Below are 21,042 nucleotides of genomic sequence, written 5' to 3'. Positions count from 1 at the left end.
CCGCTGACGGGTCCGAGTCACAGGGGACTCCGCTGCTCTCGCTTTCTCCATGCAGACCTGTTCGTCGTCCGTCCATCCGTCGGCGCGTTCCTCGGTTCGGTCTGTCAGCCGTTTTTCTTTCCGTGGATGTGCTTCGACAATCTCCACAGCCGAACAACGAGTCTGCTTCCAGCGGCTCACGCTTCCACGCAGGAAGAACGTCCTCAATAAGAGAAGGAAGTGCTCCGACGGTAGCCGTAGCGATAGAAGTACTCACCATCCAAGAAACCCGTAAGGACGTCGATGAGGTAGCTTCCACGTTGATCTGTTCCGGTGGACCCTCGGGGACTGGAAAATAGAGATAGGTCTTTTAGCTCCATTGTCTTCTGCGGGGAGCGACCCCATGCATTCTAATTTTCGAACGCCGAAACTTATGGACAAGACAAGCGATGCCGATAATTCCCTAATCGTTCCCATTTCACGACTCGCTCGTACCCGAGGGAAGCTCCCTCAAGAGGGATTCGACCCGAGAGCTGCGGGAGAATATCTCCTACTCAGACGTTCCGAGGAATTCTGATTTCCACTATCCTGGGAGCGATCATGCGAATGTGGTTGGTAGAATGGATCTAGATTCTAGGTGCAAAATGCCCGAAATTTATTCTATCGGTATCTGATATATAGATCCGGAACAGTGTGCGATACATAAACTACATACATACAATTACTTGCGCCCCTCTCCAGCCGCCCTCGTGACACGGCTACGCGTTCATATCAATGCTAATGAAAAGCCAGTCGCCCCACCGTATTCCAGCATATATCGCCGCTATCCTGGCAAGCTAGCGAGCAGGCAGCTTGGCAGGATACCGGCTGCCTCACTGGCGTGCCGACCTGGTGGACCGAATATCAATGCGGCCGATGGGGTCGGTCCTACGGTTCCGGGGCTCGGAGCAGAAAGCTTCCAAAGGTCGATGGGAATTAGCATCGAACAGCGTTCGAAGACACGAGTGAATCATTGACTTGGACGCTATGGCCAGCGCAGAAGACGCAACGATGTCTTCGCTCCAGAAACATGACACCTCTTCCTCCTCCTCTCAGCGTTTCCTCGCTCGCACGCCAGGAGCGTAGCGGAACGACGCAAGCCGCGTCGCGGAAGAGCGAAGGCCATCGGAGTGGAGTTGAGTGTTGAAAGCTGAGCCTTATTTAAGAGTTTAAGCTGCGGAATGCCAGGAATTCAGGACAAGAAACTTGCTCTTGCTCTAAGGAAGTCTCGGCGGCCGTCGAAGAACTTTTTGCCTCGAGTCCGGAGTTTGAGTGCAGACCTCGGAGGATCTCGTCGTAGTCCAATTGCTCGCATCTCAATCCCGGCTTTCGGGATTGCTGCTCCCGAAAGGGAAATTTCCCTCCGCATCTGCCCTGTCGAAAAGTGGCTCCGACACTGGCCTCTTGCCTCCGGTGATGATTGAGCGAGCAGCGTGTGACGTCCAAACATAACGTCCATCCGCGCTGTTATATATGTCGGACGGCCCCTGATATAGGAAAATGATCGTCCACCAAGCAGAGCCAAGACGTACGAGGGTGTTCGACCTTGACGACAAGCACGTTGACAAGGTCATGATTCATGGTCTCTTCGGTGCCTGCAGCCTGCTTGGCTAACTGGTCGCTCGGTCGCTTTGCCCACCGAAGGAACGACCAGCTCGCTCTGCGTCTGCCTGTGCAGATTGGCCATTGAAACTAATGGATCTATGATGAGACAGGCTAAGTGATGATCTCGACACCGCATAACGTTAAGTAGATTTTGATTACTTCCCGTCGACGACGGAGCCGTCATCTTCACTTCGAGCAGTACGCCACGCATTCAGAACGAGAGATGAATCATCCGGACGGAGGTACGGTGGACGCATGCGAGAGACAGTGGAAAAATCCGGATACCTCGTTCGTCCGATCAGAGGGAGGGAGGGGGTCGCAGCGAGGACCGAGGTCGACCTGACGACTGCGACAAACGCCAACCAGATATGAATCTAGGTCGTTCGAGCTCCCTTTCTTCTCGCTCGCGCCCCCATTCCTCCGGCCCCCTCCCCTCGCTCTCGTGATCTTTTTCGCGCGACCTTCGAGCCTGCCCTTCGATCCGATGGGGACCCCCCGTAAGGCCGACTTGCATCGATCGGCGTCGACATGATCGGCGCGCACATCGTGAATCTCAATGACTTGGTGATGACTCAACAACGATCAATCAATCTATTAATTTTCATCGACGACACCGGGCTCTGCCGCTCGACGACTCGACTACGGTCGAGTAATAATAATTCTACCGCACATGATGGACGAGGGTCAACACTTTGTGTGCTCGGCCGCTCGTCCCGCTGCTATGCTCATGCCACCATGATCCTTATCGCCGTCCCTCTACTCTGTCTTCCGCTTTCTTTGTCATGGACCGCTCGCTCCGCCTCGGACTCTACACAACCTTTGAAAACTCTCATTCAACGAGTGGGAAGACTCTCATAGCAGCGCTTGTTTCCAGCTGGATCCGAGGATCTTCGTTTCCGGCTACGATCGACTCTCGAGCAACTCGGTCGGCTGGATCAACAGAATCAATCCATGAGCAGAATAACGTATGTATATACTATTTCTCGTTCGTTGCTACCTATTGATGCTATGAAGACCGAACGAGGGATCGAAAGCACTGTAACCGGTGGCGAGCGGAGCTGCATTCGGTTTCGGCGCTAATGTTATTCCCATGATTGATTGGCGGGGCGATTCATTGTTGCACCTGCGTTTCTAAATTAGTCCCGTGGATCCCGTCATGGAAAACGCAGCCAGCTCTGATCGGGACGAGGGGGAATGCCGGACGAGCTTTCGAGCAAACATTCTCCCGGTTCATTTTGAACTTCGATCAGAGAGTTCCGGCCGACGGGTTTGAGCAGCCAGAGGAGGTCCATCCATCGCTGCTCGCCGTCGATGATGTGAAGCTCGGCGTTCAATGAACAATGGCTCCGTTGTTGGAGGATTGAACGTCCGACTATTTAAGGGATTCGGCGCTCTCGTCGGAAGGTCATCGACGATCCGGACGGGGGATTTCCTTCCGAAAGTTCCAGCGTTGAGTCAGATCATTTTCGGTCACGGACCGGTAGGTCCATCGGTGGACCTTTACCATAAAGGATTCTACCACCGACGGCGGCAGTTCCGCGATTCTAACTTTCCCTGTTTCGTTCCCGCACCAGAACGAAAGCGAGGAATTTATTATATGGTCGTGAGTTGGATCGAGTAGCGGACGCAGAGAAGACGGAGCGGAGAGAGTCGCGGTGGCGACGACCACGGTCAAATCTCGGTGTTGTGGCCATCTCAATAGGAATGGGCGCGCAACCAAAGGAAAAAGCGCACCAGCGACTGCATTACTGGACACTTGCCAAACACCAGCCGACTCGCTTGCCCGACCGGACGGGCGGTCGGTCGGTCGCTCGGGAAGCCGAGCCGACCGACCGAATGGATGCGGCATCCAATAGAACGCGTCGCGAAACTCGTTCAAGCAAAAAAGAATCGATGACAGGATTGAGTTCGGGACAAAATGATCTCGGATGCTCATTAGGAGCCGTCTGCTCACTCAGACAGGTGACTGAGTCGGCGGATGCTACATCTTGACGTCGAGACGAGCAGCTTTCTAATGCTTAGGTAAATAAATATTGCACGCCTACGGTACTCACCTTCACCCTCGGTTTGGAAGGGAACTTTGACGCTCGGTTGAGATTCTCCTACACCGTTTTCGGCGATCACAACTAGGTCGTAAGAGGAAGAAGGCCTGAGATTTTTTATTTGAATCGCCGTCTCCGAAGACGTCACTGTGACGTTGTGCGGGGAGCTCCCACGAGTTCCTGCCCCTCCTGGAAGGATGACGATTTGAGAACACTTGCGCAAGTACCCTCGGATCGTTGTTCAGAAGGGAGCTCTCCTTCCATCGGCCCACGCTACCCGCAGCGCGGGAAAGGCGACCGCAAGTGAGCTCGCGTTCGCCGGAAATCGTTCCGGCATCCTGTATATTCTACTTCCGAGAGGCGACTTTGAGCCCGCTCAGGCTCCATCCTCGGACTGGGCAGCTCCCGATCGAACTCAACGATCCTTTTCCACTCCCGCCAGAGCAGAGACTGGAGAAGGTTTCGGCGAGGATGCTAATCCCTCGACCAAACGATCCGCGGTCCTTACGATTTTGTCAGGAAATCGGAGACATCTCCGGACAGAGCCATTCAAAATCGGATTCAAGGGAACGCTTTCGAGGGATGTATAACTTGATGTTGAACTTACGAGCAGTCTCAAGTATTTGGATACGGTATTGAGTGATGAGACTATTGCCGCTGAACGGAGGTTCCCACGTCAACCTGACGTGTCTCGACGCAGCCTCGCTTATCCTAACAGCTCGCGGCGGATCGGGTGGTTCTTGAAATGAATTTCATTATTATTCCAGCGATACTCTGACCGACGAATACTCGGTGCCAAGCTCCTGGGAGCCGTTACGGACCTGAGATCCGTTCGCGAATTACTTACCCTGCACAATGAGCTGTATGTTCGTATCGTCGGTGCCATATTTATTTGTTGCGACGCAGGAGTATAACGCGGAATCCTTCCTGCCGACACGACTCAACGTCAACTCCGATTTGGTGCCCTCTGCTATAGGGACATCGCGTACTTTGGTGGACATGCCAGTTTCACTGGAAGCCAAGCCTAACAACGGTAATTTGTCCTTGTGCCATTGAATCTGGATAGGTTGGTCTCCTTTGACCTCACAGGTCAATTTGACGTCTTCATCTTTCCTGACCATGTTCGTGTGGAACTTCGTTTTGAATTCAGGCGCAACTGAAAAGTTGGTCATTCGGAATTACGCGTCCGTCGTCGGCACGGCTCAGGATTCAGAGTTCATTTAGGTACATAGAAAGGGAGCGGAGTCAAGTGAGGCACGGCCCATTACCATGGACATTGAGCGAGATGACGGAACTGAGTCCCGGCCCGACGTCGTTCGTCGCCTGGCACAGGTAGAAACCGGCATCCGATTTAGTGACGTCTTGGATGGTGAGCGAGCCGTTCTCATAAATTTGATAGTGGTAACTTGTGGTCACGGGATCGTAGTTGCCTTGGCCTGCAATAAGAAGCGCCTTTAATGTATGTATACTTGTGGCCATGGATGGATGCCGTACTCAAGTCGGTATTGGCATCTTTTCTTCCGTTCCATCTGTTCGCTCGCCCGAACGCCCGCCCGCTGCATTGCTAGCCTAGCGATCCGTTAGCCTGACGCAGTCAAGCACGGCGGAGGGCAGGTGGAGGAGAGCGACCGAAAAGGCTTCTCGCCCAACTCGGATAAATATAAGGTGAACACAGAGCCGGCCAGATCGATCTCCCCTTACGATCGAACATGCTGACGCCACGAATTCCAGAGAGTGGCTCGGCCGCTAGGCTCGCACGCCTGAGCCCGTCCGCCTTCGCTTCTCATTCCTTCGCAGCTCGTTCGCCTGCCTGCCCGACGCCTCCGAGGATCCTCGTCTGAGAATATTGAGTCTGTCGGTCGACTTTTCATATACGAATTTTGCAACTCTTTCGGCATTCTGCAGCTTTCAGACGTCAACCTTGTATCGGAGAAGCTAAGAACCGCGTGCGATGCGGGATTCAGTATTCGTGTGGATCAATGACACAGAACTCATGGACGATATGAACTTTTCGGGCGTCACGCACACTTAATCGTGGAATGTGATGATCGGATCTGGGCTTCGAATCTCACGGAGCGACGTTTATAGGTCGAAAATCCCGTCCGAGCTTATCGGGGACTTCGATGGTCCGAGAGCTGCCTCCCTTCTGTTGGACTGTTAGCAGCGATAATCGCGGAATATTCGAGATAAGCGGTCTGCTTCGGAAACTGAAGCACGGACGCGTGCGGCACGGCCGACCTGTTCACGCGGACACCGTTCGCTTTGTCAGATCGATTAAATCGCCGTTTAGCTTCTCCGACTGAGCTACAATAATTGTGCGGACGTGAGCATGCAGTTCGGAATGGAGTCCTGTTGGAGAGTCTAGTTTTCCCTAACGAGCGCTCGAGTCAGGGCCGTCCTACAGGCCCCCGGAGATCGGGTCGAGAGTTTGGAACGGAGGTTTTGAACGAGTCTCGTGCTCGATATCCGATCGTCACTAGCATGACAGTTGGAACATTCCGCGCCAAAACGGGAACCGGGCAGTCGAAACGCGAGACCATGCGCATCCGAAAGATGTTTCGGCGACGAGAGAAACAGGTTCCCGACGGGACAAACGAACCTCCGGACGCTATAAAAGTCATAATACCGATCAATCTCAAAACAGTCGACCCAATCGACCACCAGTTGACGTGCGACCGTTGGCGGTCTTCAGAAAGGAAAAAGAAAAGACTATGCTGGTGAGTAATGGTCTCTTATCAGGCTAACTTGCGTCGTTGCTCCTCCACTTCATTATTCCATCCATTTGTTCCTCCGCCGAGCGTATCACCGTGTCATCGCATGAATTTCGAGCCTTGTTGCGGAGTGGGGGAACCCCTAGAATCGATCGACGCCCAAAGACGTTCGCCATCGATCGTTCGGGATAGTGGCAGTGGTGTGCCCAGAGGGGAGGGGGAAGGGGTCATGGCCCCCCTCAAGATCTCTTTCTGGCCAAAAGAGTTCCATGTTGAGGCTCATCATCATCGGTGGTTTGCCCCTACCGAGACGATGGCCCTGCCCCCCGCAAAAAAATCCTGGGCACGCGCCTGGATAGTGGGTATGATAATTTCATCCTCAGCTCGGATTGGTCCAGAAAGACGAACTTGTATCGTTCGGAATACATCGGGACTGGACGATTCGGAATCGCTCCTCCGAGAGATGACCATCAATGGGAATATTGTTGAATGCGTCAGAATCACAGACACTCACCTGAGCCTTTTTCCCATCGCAGCTGCGGGTGGGGATATCCTTCAGCTTGGCAGTCGAGCGTCGCTGAACGACCCACGACAACATCTGTATCCTTGGGCTCGATTGACCAGCGCGGTGGAACTAGCGGGAAAATGGAGAGATATCAGTTTTTTGCCAGAGGTGTCAAAAACTCTCCTGACATACGAGGATTCCCGCAATCGGGGTCGACTGGGTTATTATCCGTTCATTCGGGGTTCTCGCAAGCCTCGGAATAGAGCAAATAAAGTCGATGTAGTACATATATTCCAGATCGGCGAGGCGATTCGCCGGCTCCCGCATCGGATGATTCTCTGCGCTGCGAGGTATGGACCGAGACCGCCCTGGAACGTCGCGGGCCCCGCGACCCTCGTTCGTGGCTCCGGAAAAGAAATAGGCAGAGAGCCGAATGATCGGTCGCCTTCCCTATCCGGCCTTGGTGGAAAACTCTGTCGGGAGAGCGTCTCTTTCCCGTTTGCCGAATCCAAACGTGACTTTTCGGGAGACCGTCTCCCTTCGACTCCTTCGAAGGACTTGACCCATATAATTCTTTTTCATCTCCGCTTTTCAAAGACCGCGTCCTCTATGACCGCGCGGCGGTCCTCGCTCGCTCACTCAGAAAGGGATGCACCGCTGGCCACGTCTGATTCTCAGCCAACGAATTTATACGCTCACGATCAAGAGTTCCTTTGGAATCGCCAATGGCTGCAGCCTCTCATCTCGGCGCAGTACCACCTAATCGTGGTCGAGCCTCGAATTTAATCAAACGAATCCATGCGATTACTCGACCAACCGTAGCCAGCCGTTGTCGCACGGTCGCATGCCCTTCTGAAAGAGTCTGTATACATGGAGCGTACGGATATACTCACCGTGGACCGTTAACGTGGATGTGTAGTTGACCTGAGCGAAGGCGTTACGTGCAGTGCACGTGTAATCGCCATTGTGCCTTGGCGAAGCTTTCTCGATGGTCAGCGTGGCAAAGTCATCAGTGTACTTCTGCACTCGCACCGAGTCTTCTGGTAGGGCCCTTCCGTTCCTAAGCCATGTAACTTCGAATGGGGCATCTCCGTCCGCCACCGAACACGTAACAACCACTTTCATACCTTCCTGAATGACCTTGGGGAAGGCAAACGGCTGTAGAACCGGTTTCACTGAAAAGAGGACACGGAAAAAAAATTGAGGTCGCAGCGAGCGAGGTCAGAGCCACTCGGACCGGACGTATAATTTTTCGTCGTTGCGAGAATCGACGACACAAGAGAGGAATCGAATCTGTGCATAGATTCCCGGCGTATCTCCGCACCCTGACTGGTGTTCACCGGAGTAGAACAAAACGGCGAATCTATTTCACGGAGGAGAACAAGGGAAAATGGGTGGAGAATGAGGCAAAAAACCCGAAACGATGGAACCCGGTATTTCGGGGCCGACCGATGGAATCGTGTTGACTGAGGTGGGTGAAGCAGTGAGTGGGTGGGCGCTTGTCTAGGGTGAGAGGAGACACGGGCGCCGGAGGCACACAGCCGCGACGGCGGCTGCTGCCGCGACCGAGGAGCCCGGGAGGAACGAGATAAACCGCGAGGGGATTTGGAAACAGCAGATTTGAAACAGATGAAGCAAACGGAACATTTGGGAAGCTGATAGCAGCGTTCCCCTGATCCTCGGACGAGCGAGTACATCGGAAGCAAAATGGTATTTCAGTCTGTTCGACTGCGAAGGAGACGGACCGACCGACCGACTGACTTGACTGCTTGTCTGAATGATTGACTGAAATCTTATCCTCGATTCGAATTTCCTCCTCGACTGGACGAATCATCGGATCGAATTTCGCCGAGTAAGTCAGGCTAAAATTCTCTCGGCGAGGCGTCGTCCTCCCGTCTAAGTAAGAAATCCCTGCCCTGGGTTTTCTCTCTATTCCTACGCCTGGGGTTCGAAGGTTTCTCGTTCCTTCCGGTTATCCGGGACTCCAGACCCTTCAGCCGGTGATGGCGAGTAGCTCCCCATAAGATAAGAGCAAGACTAATTCCGCATTTCTTCCCTGAGCAGGCGTGGAAAAAACTTCCAAGTCGCCACCATGCTTCCTATCCATCTTGGTTTTCTCCTCGCGACGTTCGGGATTGGGAGCCGTTCTCATCACGCGCTCCTTGGCGATTGCGACTCAAGGGCGAGGCTCGAGCGTTCGTCCTCCGCCCGCTCGCTCGCCGAGACGGTCCGTCCGTCTGTCTGTCGATCTATCCGGCTGCTTGTCGGTCGTGCTAGCGGCTTCAAAGTTTGCTTTGCTCTCCTTCCTTCCCTTATTACGAGACGCCTGGGGCAGTCATCCGAGCGGGGACCGGCGAGCGAGCAAGCCTAATAATTTTCCAAAGTAGTGCTTCCGAGTTTCCTCCATCTCTCCAGTACAAGTTCTTCCCCATCTTGTCTTGTTACTCTTTTCAATACTCGCATCAAACATTTGTCGGGTTTTGATGAAGGCAAATACTATGAGCTGAGAGATGATAGATTATTCAAGGAGAAACCTTATTTTCCTCCCAGAAGAAAAAGTAACCCCGACTCGAATCTCGAATGAGTCCCGGCGAGCCGGGCAATAATCGAGCCCGTGCTAGCTGCGTGTGAGAGAACAATGCATTGGGAAAAACAGCGAAACTTCTCTGACCGGCAAAAACAAGCATGACGAGAACAGCACGATACTCCGCTCGCTGCGTTTTCAGACGGGGGAGAAGTAGGAAAATTGAAACACGAACCCGTTGAGCGCTAGAAGGGAATGTCTAGTAGAAAAAGAAATGAACTGCCGTAAATCACGCACGGTCGAGAAGAGCAGACGACGACCGAGGCGGCCCGAGTGCAATTTCCCTGTCAGGCGTTATTCTTTCTCGTTCGACAACTTTCACATCTCATGTTCCACCGTCTACTATGCGCCGGTGCGGCGACACTGCACCGAGAACCTTTTGGCCTTATCTCTCTGCCGATTCCTCTCTATTTTACGTCGTTCCGGCGTCGGCGGGCCGTCGTCCTCGCCGAGAAACGAATGAGCCACACCCTCTCCACGTGCTTTATCAATACCGATTCGCTTGTCCTGGACTCCTTTATCCTTATCCGCCTCTCTCGGCGACGATCTATTTTTTCTCAACCTCCAGAACTTCTGATTCCCTCGATGACGCGTTCACATCATCGAGGTCGCCGAGCAGGCTCGTCGAGAACGTTCTCACCTTGAACTTTGACTCGAAGAGTTCCCGAGTCTGCAGTGCCGTCTTTGTTGCGAGCCGTGCACCGGTACAGTCCTTCATCTTCGTTTTTGACAGAAGTCGTCAACACCAACGTTCCGTTGGGGAAGACGTGTTGTCGGCGATTCGTGGGAAGTCTGCGCCCGTCTGCAAGATACAGAGAGGAGTTCCGCTCCGGTCAATTCAATGGAGCGTGGTCCTCCTGCGCGTTCTCCCACATACATAACCGTCTCTCCCTCGGCAATAATAATTATTGTATCGAGCCCGATTCGATGCCGATCGTGAGAGGGTACGGAACTCTTGTTTACTTCGTCTGCTTACCCTTCTCCCAGAAGATATCCGAGATGGGATATCCCGAATACGGACACTGGATGCGCACCGTTTCTCCGGCTATGATGTACCTGTCCTCCATCCTGCGCACGGTGGGAGGACCTCTGATGTTGATACGAGCTTCGTGCACCTTTTCACCGACGTCGCTGCGTGCTATGCATGCATAGTAGCCTCCATCAGAGACGCGAACATCTGTGATGTTTACATGAGAAACTACGTCGCCGCCCCGCCGAACGTAATCTCCTGTCCGCACACGTTCATTGTCGTGGACGGGCAGGCCATCGAGGGTCCAAGTAACCTGAGGAAGCGGAGTCCCTGACGCAATGCAGTGCAGACTGAGGCTACTTGAACCGGGATCTATGATGCGTTCCTTGAAAGCGTCCGTGATCATCGGTGGGATCTCTGTAATGAAAACCCAGTCGGGCATGCGTTCAGCGAACTTTCGGTCAGACAGCGGCCCGGTCCGCGTTTCGGGAACAGAGGCAGGATGGAGCTCCCTGGGGCCCACGGACCGAGGGAGGAATTCATTGAGGATTCATCCTCCCGAGATCTGGATCGCAGTCGAAAAAATTAACGCGACGCTCAGGGTATCGACGACTCGGTGGCGATCGAGATCTTCTCTCGACGATAATGAACGATCCCGAGTAGAGTTCTCGGGCCTCCGTTTCGGAGAATAATTGTGGAGCTCTCGTGGTTTGGAGCTCGTTGCTCACCTCCGAGGACGATTTCGCTGGTGGCCTGAGCTGAATCTCTTTGATTCTTGGCGTAGCATTGGTAGACGCCTCGCTCGTTCCGACTCAGCGATGGGATATGGAGAACGTGAGGAGATATCAGTTGGTACTTGGACGATGATGATTCCATGCCCTGCAGTGGATGCAGCGGCCTCTGGTCCCTCAGCCAAACGATGGAATCAACAGGCCATCCCGAAACGTTGCAAGTGAGCGTAGCGCTCCGACCGGCCTCCACCTGCACTCGCTCCGGGGTCATGTGGGCTTGTAGAGGCGCTGTGGAACGGAATTGCTTTAGCGCTCAGATATGAAATTTATGATAATTTCCTGCGCTCGAACAAGGCTCCGAGTTCGTGAACACCTATCGACCGGATCTAGCGATCGGGCCTGCGTTTCGTCACGTTCTCTGCCGTGGCGGAATGACGTCGCGGTGAGCGAGGGAGCAAGCAAGCAAGCGAACGGCCCTCGCGACGAGAAAAGACTAGCGCGTGCAGAGTATGTGACTTCCCCTCCGAAATCTATTGATCCAGTTCCCCAATCGCCTGCTCGCCCATTCGCGCGTTCCGCTACGTTTTTCTACTCCGACAAAAATCCCCTTCTCTTGGAGCTGCCCTATTCCCACTTATTCTCAGAACACTTTCGGTATAGGAGCGTTGCCGCCTTGCCCTTTCCCCGGCGCGGCGACCCATTGAGGGGCTTCTTGGACCGTCATTGTGAAGGGATCCAAAAACAGCAGCTCAGTCGCTCGGCTCTACCTTCCACCCCATTCACTAAATGTGCGACTCGCTTTCCGCAGAGATTTTCTCATTGATTCGGGAAGCCCCCACCCCCTTCTCTCTCGGTCTTTCGTCTGGATGTTTCCTCTTCTTTTCGTTGTGAGTCGTTTCCTGGCTGCCTCGATTGAAGTGTCGCGTGGTGACACCTCCCGCGTCGCTCGCGAGAAGAAATCAGAGAGGCTTCGGCAAATACTAGCATGGCGAAGCTGTGAAGAATGTCGACAGCTTCCGTTGACAAATGAAGGATCGCAAGGGCGAGCACGCAGAATGAGCGGAGCGAGGAAACGAACGAAAGCGAGCAACCATCCAACCTACCTGTTACGGTGAGAGTACTCTCGAGAATCTGTTCGCCCGCTGTGTTGTTGACGACGCACACGTACACCCCGCTGTCCTGGATCTTGGTCTTGACAAAGTACAGCGAACCGTCAGCCTGGAGAACTCGCTGCTCAGTCAGCGGGTGGAAGTTGTCTTTGCGAAACCAACTGAAATGCGAATAGGAAGTAGTAGAGGGGCTACAACGATAAGCAGCACATGTAGAGGGACATCGAGACGGCCGTCACGATACGAGCGGCGGCCTGCGAACTCGCGGCCCCGGCTGAAAGGTCTGGACTGGTCGCCAGCGATTCAGAAACCGGAAATGAAAAACACCTCCCGGGAGGGAAAGGTTTCACTCGGAGCTACGTATACGGAACAGTCCCCGCGGCGAGCCGCTTGCTGGCAGCGGGCACTTACCCCCCCCCCCCGCGTGCAAGAGATCGATTCCCGTGAAAATCAGAACTTGGAACTAGAAGCCACGGGGACTTGAATTCGCCGATTCAGTGCTCATCTATTGGTCGCTTGTAGGGAATCAGACGGAGTCGGACGATATTCTGAGCACTGAGGAACTCCTAATGAATGACGCTCGGTAGCAGAGTGACACGAAGTAATAAAACTCCGTAGCGGGAGCATCCCACCGCCCGGAGAGGGTTTTGTGTCTGACCTAATAGTAGTAAGACCCGAAGACGAGGACAGTAGTCGTACCGTTGATTGTCGCGGGTAAGAAACAAAGTAAGATGGCAGCGCTACGAAAAAAAAGAGAGAGAATAAGGGAGAATAGGAGAAACATCGCTTCGGTCTGGCTATGATTGCAATGGGCGTTCGTTTGGTGTAATTCGTTCAAGGGGTGACGGATCACTGGAGAAGAAAGGAGCACGAATATCGCCGACGCTGGTGGTGCTGCTTCCTCTTGCGCCGTCCTTGCGACCACCACCAGCGCTGCCGCCGCCTTGTCAGGATTGATGCCCAGCTTACTCGCGTACACATCCTCAGTCGCTTGCTCGTTCGTTCACTCGCACAGACACACTCGCAGACACGCGCATATACACTCGGTTTGACGCGTCTTCCCTCTTGCTACGGCAATTACGCAAATTACGTGATTCTAGTCTTGTTCTTTCCGGCTTCCTCCTGCGTGTGTGGATCTCTGATATTTCTTCTGAGGTCCCTGTTCGCGTTGAGATCCGCAGAGCAACAACGAACGCAATTGGAAGACCTCGAAGCGACATGCATGAGTTTCAGATGGCGAAATCACCCTCAGCCGCTACGTAACTTCCAAAAACGTCGTAGTTTTCCCGTCCGGGTCTCGTTCCAATCCGATTCTCGACACTCGTCAGCGACCGTAGCCCCGCGAAAACATCGTTCTGGGTGCGCACTTCGACTATTCATCGAATTCCCTCCCATTCACCAAATGACTCGGCTCTCACATCCTGCAGCGATCTCCTCTTCACTCCACATTCGGCTCCGAAAGACGTGGATCGATAACAATCGGAGCTAAGTGAGCTGACGTAACGTAAAATATTTCAGAGAGCTGTCGTTGTTAAAGAACCAAGCGAGAAATCGTCTCTCCTCTCGTTCTCGTGCGTCGTTGCGGCGATGCTGCTGTCCGGGTGCCACAGAGGGCAGACTAATGGTCTCGGAAGGGATGTTCCTTCGTCGAACGTCGTCGGGTGAGTTTGTTTCAGGGATACAGAATTTTAAAATGGTTGGCCTGCCAGCGAGCCCGACCCGAGCGACTCGGCTTGTCCGCTCTGCCGACGGGCTGACCGACCCGCCGGTCGTTCGCTCGGTTGGTCGGTCGTTGGGCGAGCAAGCTTAAGATACTCATCGCGTACGTTAAGTACGAGGGGTTATCCAAACGAGGATGGCAGTGGCAACACCGAGGACGGCAAGACATGAAGGCAAGACAGGAAGATCGCCGAGGGCGTCGGAAACGGTGGGTGGCATAGCACGACGCAACCGGGACAACGTTGCTGGCGCGCTAACAACGAGCCGCTGATGGGACCGAAAAGGTTTTTTATGAACTCAGTCAGCTCAGAGGCCATTGATGACGACGCACCATAGATCATCGCTAACAGTGCATCTGAACTCGACCGAGAGCCCCTAAGACCGACAGCCGTCCTCGCATCCGTCGGGCCCATGAGCTCGCGACCTGCCTCCCGATACAGATCCCTCATTCCAGAAAGAATGCTCCGGCTGCGGCCGTGGCCTCGTGTAGTCGGGACAGCTCTCTCCCCCGTTCATGCGGAGGTGCTCGGAGAGCAGCCGGCTCAGCAGCGGGTAAGGTCGACTGAGGGAGCGACCGAATCGCGTGACAACGTTCGACTTGTTCGCGTCTATTACAATGAAAGAACGCCAACACCTGGTCACCCCGCATGCTGTGTCACGCTCCGTGTCGCTAACGACATCATCTTTTCTAATCTGAAAGACAGTCACTCCTACGGGGCCTGCGAACGCCTCGTTCGCAGCATATATCTTCGGAATCTACCGTGCTCGACGCCACGGCTCCCGTGGCCGCTGAATAATTGAGGGGAAAGTCGATAGAACGTAAATCAGAGACGTTTGAATCGACGGCTCGGGGAAGACCGTCCGATCCGAGGTCTGACAATGAGCATCATGCCCCATGAAATCGTCTCGACGCAGCCTGACACGTTCGAAGTTAATTCGGTCCGGAGTTACAAATTATTCGACTTACCGATATACCGGTGTAGGAAACGCCTGAGCGACGCATGTGAGTTCTGCGGCTGAGCCCTCATCCGCTCGGACCGACGTGAGGGTGTCGGAGAGTCGAGGAGGATGAGCTCCCTGGGCGTCAGTGATTATGAGACGGCCCGCGGTGGCACTCAATTGAGTCTCTCCGCTTAACGCATGGCGAGTTCGACAACGATAACTCTTGAAACCGTCGGCTATCGTCGCCTGCCGGATATGCAGTTCCCCGTGGGGCAGGACGCTGTATCGACCACCTGGAAAGAGACCGGGAGGGTTAGGATTTCCGTCATGGCAGGCATCCGGAAGAATGTCGACAGTACCCCTCGACTCCGAAAGCTCCAGACGGGATAGGGGAAGAGGCGCTCTGAAACTTTTGTGTCGGAGCTCCGAACAATCGCTGGGGTTATAGTCTCGCATCAGAGCTACCATGAATCAATGATGGAATAGCGCTCGCCCAAGGCTCTCGCTCTTAGATGATGGGGCGTAGTCGAGTCGGATCGGCGTTGTCAACGGCGATTGAATGGCGGGAAAAGCCTGAGGAAGCTCTTTTCTTTCTCGCCGAAAAGAAGACGTTCGCTCGCGTCTTCCTGCGTACGCGGCCGCTCGCTTTCGCTGCTCTGCCGAAGCAATAACTGCGCGAGGCGGGGTCGTCCCCATGGCTCCTGCCGGCGTGCGTCATATGGATGTTTTAGCACGAGCGTAAACGCCCTTCCTTCCGGGGAAGGAACGGGTGGGATACAAGGGCGCGCGGGAAAAAAAACCTTGCCTAGGGAAGCGGGCGCGCAAGCGTACGGTGGAGAAAGTGGGGTGTCGACGACGACAGAGTAAGCCTGCTACACAAAACGGGGCGAGGCTTGTCCTCCGCTCCGTGCGTGATGCAAAAGTCCTTCTTTTCATTTTATAACTTTTGCGGCCGCCAACATCTTTCAATGGAAAGCCATAAAACATGCGAATCAATGAATGTCCCTGAATGAAGTCATATCCCCGCCCCCTCCTGCCCCCAGAGCGCCGCCGTCGACGGAGCTCGCCCCTAGCCCTGACTCCCCCGGGCTGGTTGCCCGCACCACAGCGTTCGACGGCGCGGCGCTCTTCTGCTAGACTCTCGCAAAACCTTCCCTCACACATCATGGGTGGAGTGCCGGCGACAAACTTTGAACTCAGTAACCGTCACGGCGGCGAAACCCGATCCTCAGAAAGGACGCCGGCTCATGTCATTTTGAAGGAGGATATGTCGTGCTCCGTTCCGTCGGATGACCTTTCGGAACACTGTGTTGCTTCCGCGGCTCTCATTCAGGAAGAAACTAACCAGGCGCAAGCAGTCCGTGCGACGCAGAATCCGGGAAACGCTCTAATTACATTTACGTCCGCTTGGAAGCGAGACGACTTTTTGGTCGCGGGACAGGAATTCCTTGTGTTGCTTTTCGGTGCATGAGAGGAACAAGAAAGTTGCGGATTAAGCAGCTAGCTCATATGTAACATGGGCCACTGACAAACACGATGCTTGTGCTGGCGGCGGCGTATCCCACTCTGGCGTTCGTATCCATCTGTCGATGGACAGTGGTCCCCGGAGGATGAAAGCCAATCTTCATACGCACACCTTATCACTCAGTGAACCGTGCTCACGTCGCCTCGGGTCGAACACGTATCCTGCAACGACCCGCTTTCGAATACACAAACCGAACACCCGAGACGGCCATGCACACGCACCGGGTTCCTACAGTGCGAACAGTTACGCAAAGGAATCGAGATATTGATTGCGTCAATCGACTGTCGAGCAAAGGAATCGGTCTTGCGCTTCAAATAGCCATCGTTTTCATCCGGCCATGCCTTACTGGGAAAATGAGAGCGTATCAAACTCTTGCTGGAAGTTGTACCTCACACTCTCCCGTGGAATGATCGCTCCATAGGAAGCACAGTATTATAAGATAAAGCGTCGAACGAGCCACGTGAGAAATTGCGCTCGGACCCCGGGAAGTCTACACTGGCGTGAAGAAAGACGAGAACTACGAGCCTCGGCGTCGAAGCGAAAGGAAAGGATACGTACATATATTTCACTACAAGGCAACTTTTAAAGACCCGAGAATATGTTTCCGTCGCTGTTCTCTGCGCCGTGACAAATTCCAGTCGCCGTGGCACGCCATTAATATTCGGTGAAATGACGAGAAAATCCACAGGAAACCAACTCGGTCCTGCGAATGGCATTCGCAGACGCACCGACGGAAACGTCAGACCATTCTTTCTCCCTCAGTAGAAACTTCCCACGAGTGGCTCCAGCTCTCTCGGAGAACTGCAGCAGTTCTGAAAGGCAGCATATCGAGCAAAATGATAGTCGAGATCAATGGTGAATGGAAGAGAAATACTCGACAAATGAATCGTACGTCTCGAATCGATCCGGCGGCATCCGCTGTCTTTCGACCGACTCGCTGGCTGACTGACTGAGATTCGTTCGCAATCGTCCAGATGTATGTATTCGCCGGAGAATGGGAGCTAGCGCCCTGGGCTTTGGCGGTGCAGGTTTTTGTGGGTGGCGCCGCTGTTAATAAAAATCAAACATCCATGTGTTTCGGGTGATTAATCCCTTTTTTCTTCGGCGGCACAGTGCGCGGAGTCAGCGAGAGAGGAGTTCCCACCATTCGAGTTGGTTCCTAGCTGCGCTCGTTTCTCTTTTCCTTTCCCGTCTCCATAGCAAAGACGTGTGTTCGAGCCGGAGCGAAACGCGGTGGGGGGAGGGACGTCCCTAGGGCGAGGGACTCACTCATTCGGGATGTTCCATTTCATTTAACCGAATTAAGAGATTTCTCAAAACTACCTCCGCCGCGCCGCTGCGCGAGCGACGGTGTTTTTCCCGCATTGGTATCGCACGATCAATATATTTTCGATTCGCCCAATTCCGATCGAGTCCGATGACTCTCTCCATCGACCGATGCCAACCATGGAGAAAGGAGCAGAAAATCGACGAAAACCCTTCGTAGAAAGCAATCGGGGCAGTCAAGGCATAAGGAAATCTTGACATTTCGCGTGTGAAAGTCTCCGGAAGCCTCCACAGAAGATCTTGATAATAATGAGCGTGATGATGACTACTGATCATGGGACCTCGAACATAAACGTCGTGCTTTGAATCATCGAAGCCTTTTGAGAATGCGAGACCGTAGGATTTTCCTGGGACGACGATCGATTTGCATATTCTAAGCGAGATCCAGGATAGTTTTCCAAACTCCGCAGAATACCTTCAATCGGATCGCCTCCTGCTCGCCCCCCCCCCCCCTCCGGCGACGAGGCCGTCTTCCTGTTTCCTGCCGGCTGACTTGACTGGCTCCGCTCCCTTCCTACCTACCTCCCTCCGTTTCGTCGTAGCACCCCACTGTCGGCTCCGTTCTCCTCCCGCACAAGGGACAAGTGACGCAGAAAATTTTAACGTCAAGACCAATGAGTCGAAATGATACGACGGGACCCTGACGGCTCGGAGCGACGGAGCCGGATTCATAGTTTGGCGGTAGGAGCCGTTCCGCAACAGAGCCTCGCCCGCTTGTTGTCATCGGGGAATGCGACTTCTCCGAACGAGCGAGGAATGCACCGTCGCGCCCGCCAACAACCGGGCACCTCTGTCATCATACCGCAAAGCCTACGAATCAGAGCGATCGGAGTTCCGATTTCCCGGACGGCGGTCGGGAGCAACGTGAGGATGGGCTTTTTTCTCTTTTGACGTGAAAACGTCTTTCAAAAGGCTGGGGGTATTTCGAGAAAAACTTCGTCATCATGCAGCGTTTTTTGTAACATTTCACGGGGCTAAAACTCATCAAGTACTCGACGGATTTCCACGGAATTGATGTCTAATGATCGCAAATTTACGGGAGACGATCGTGGCTAGAAATCATGGAAATCAGAATGCTCCTTAATATATTCCCGTCACGATCAAAACACCCCTTGAAACTGTGTGGAAGAGAGCATGAATTTCCGTTTTCCATAAAATTCAGTGGATGCAGTACGCTGGTACGATGAACGTCGGTAGATAAGCATGAATCGCATCAGTTGCATCGATGATTTCGACTCAAGTACTGAGTACTGACCGATCGACACAAGCGTAGTCAGAGAAGAATTGACTATCGCGATCACTGACGGGCTCTCTGTTCCTATCGCTTCTCTCCTCACAATCGCAACTCGCAAATGCACCGCTTTGAGCATCAGGCTTGTACCAAAATATGAGGGCTGCAGAAGCGTTTCAAGGGGTGAGGCTATGGGGATCGGGGCAGGATTTCCACACCTAACGGAGTGCGATTTCGAGCGATTACGAATAACGATGTCGATCGGATGCTCATCATGAGGCCGAAGACTCGTAGTTTACAGCAACGGAAGCGTCGCGCAGAAAGAGGAGAATCTTCCCGTAAGAGACCCCGAACCTCCTCAGAGAGATCGGCGTCATGTCGGGCGCGACAACGTCACGCACCAGGATCGAGTCATACGGGGACGGATCATGTCGAGTCAGAGGCGATCACAGAAAGTGACGCAATGTCATTCGATCCAGAGGTATGTGAGACGGACCTCGTCGAGGCTACTGATTTTACACGAGGTGCAGAGTACGAAATCGGGTGGTCTCGAGCGACTGGCCGTTTTAAGCAAATCTTTATGGAGAATGAATTCGGCCATAAATGCGACGTCTGTGATCGCCTCTGGTTCCTCCGTGATCTGAAAACGGTCACCTCTTCGATGGCGACCTTCCTATCGACTCACTTCCCGGAGGACGATACCACGCGATTTCGGCTCTGTTCCTCATGTTACAGCACATCTCGGCGCGACAAAGTTCCGCCGATGAGCGTGACGAATGGCTATAGGTATCCACCAAAACCATCAGGCTTGCCTCAGCTAGACCCCATAAGCGAGCGACTTGTCTCCCCGAGAATTCCTTACATGCAAATACGCCGTTTGCGTCGTGACGGTTGTTACGGTATTGTCGGTCAAGTCATCAATGTCCCAGTTGATGTCAACACGATGGTACAGAGTTTACCGCGATCATTGGAAGACGATCACTCTTTCAACGTCAATTTAAAAAAAGCATCATCCATAAATCCTCTTATCTGAGTGGCTTCGTCAAAAAGTCCACCGTGAAGGCCTGGCTGGAATATCTAGTTGAGCAGCCTTTGTACAAATACTATGGTATCAGGGTAAATTGGTCTGAAGTTGTTGATGAGTCGTTGCCGAATTGCGGAACACGGGATGACGGATCCGATCATGTTGAGTCTATCCGCACCGATGATGCTCCGGAATCAGAGCTGATCAATTTACGACAGCAAACAATGTTGTGGAATGAGGATCTCTGTTTAGATATCGCTCCAGGCCAGCACAAAACACCCGAGTGCATTCTTTTTGACACATTCGCAGAGGAGCTTTCGTTCCCTGCGATATACTTCGGTGTTGGACGGAAAATCAAGGACGGGGTTCGAGCAACATCTTACACTATGTGTACGTCAGAAATAAGAAGATCTGATCGACGAGGTGTTACCCCCCAGCATGTGCTGTTCATGGCAATGAAAATCCTCCGTTTCCGGATTCGTGATGGCATTCAGAATATGTATCGTTGCCTACGGACTACAGCACAGCTGACTAGATCCATGATAGAAGATCGACAATTCGTGGAACATTTGGTGGAGACAAATCAAGCCTTCATGAAAACTATTCCCAACTCGATGCAGTATTGGTCATCGAGGAAAAAGGATCTGTTCGCGATGATTCGTCAGCTCGGAAAACCTACAGCATTCTTGACTCTCAGTGCGAATGAGATCCGATGGCCACATTTGCTTCAAATTTTGTTCCGATTGTCTGATGAGTTCAAATCTCTCGGCGACAACATTGAGCTCACCGAGATTTTTGAAACACTTGATGGATACAAGCGTGCTTTCCTGGTTTCGGAGGATCCCGTCACTTGCTGCATTTATTTTCACAAATTGGTTCGCGTCGTGATGGGTATACTCTCCACCAAACAGTCACACAATCCTTTCGGGAAGCACCGTGTTGTCGATTACTTTTGCGCATAGAGTTCCAGCATCGAGGGAGCCCACATGCTCATATCCTG

General features: G+C 53.3%; 1 protein-coding gene across 1 annotated transcript in view; it reads right to left on the bottom strand.

The window, feature by feature from the left end:
* Positions 1 to 19,746, bottom strand: part of LOC100901803 (Down syndrome cell adhesion molecule-like protein Dscam2) — a 30,928-nt gene extending 11,182 nt beyond the window's left edge. The window contains exons 1-13 of the mRNA XM_029111567.1: positions 19,704 to 19,746; positions 14,962 to 15,229; positions 12,270 to 12,436; positions 11,164 to 11,454; positions 10,442 to 10,852; positions 10,106 to 10,267; positions 7,775 to 8,056; positions 6,891 to 7,010; positions 4,934 to 5,101; positions 4,513 to 4,821; positions 4,273 to 4,404; positions 3,678 to 3,854; positions 257 to 327 (exon numbers count right to left, since the gene is read on the bottom strand). Of these exons, the coding sequence (XP_028967400.1) occupies positions 257 to 327; positions 3,678 to 3,854; positions 4,273 to 4,404; positions 4,513 to 4,821; positions 4,934 to 5,101; positions 6,891 to 7,010; positions 7,775 to 8,056; positions 10,106 to 10,267; positions 10,442 to 10,852; positions 11,164 to 11,454; positions 12,270 to 12,436; positions 14,962 to 15,229; positions 19,704 to 19,746 (2,601 nt within the window). The remainder of the gene's footprint in view (positions 1 to 256; positions 328 to 3,677; positions 3,855 to 4,272; positions 4,405 to 4,512; positions 4,822 to 4,933; positions 5,102 to 6,890; positions 7,011 to 7,774; positions 8,057 to 10,105; positions 10,268 to 10,441; positions 10,853 to 11,163; positions 11,455 to 12,269; positions 12,437 to 14,961; positions 15,230 to 19,703) is intronic.
* Positions 19,747 to 21,042: the final 1,296 nt, after the last annotated feature.

This window comes from Galendromus occidentalis, unplaced genomic scaffold (genome assembly GCF_000255335.2).
Source record: "Galendromus occidentalis unplaced genomic scaffold, Mocc_1.1 scf7180000075583, whole genome shotgun sequence".
Classification (NCBI taxonomy): Eukaryota; Metazoa; Arthropoda; class Arachnida; order Mesostigmata; family Phytoseiidae; genus Galendromus; species Galendromus occidentalis.
This window is presented reverse-complemented; position numbering and strand designations above follow the sequence as displayed.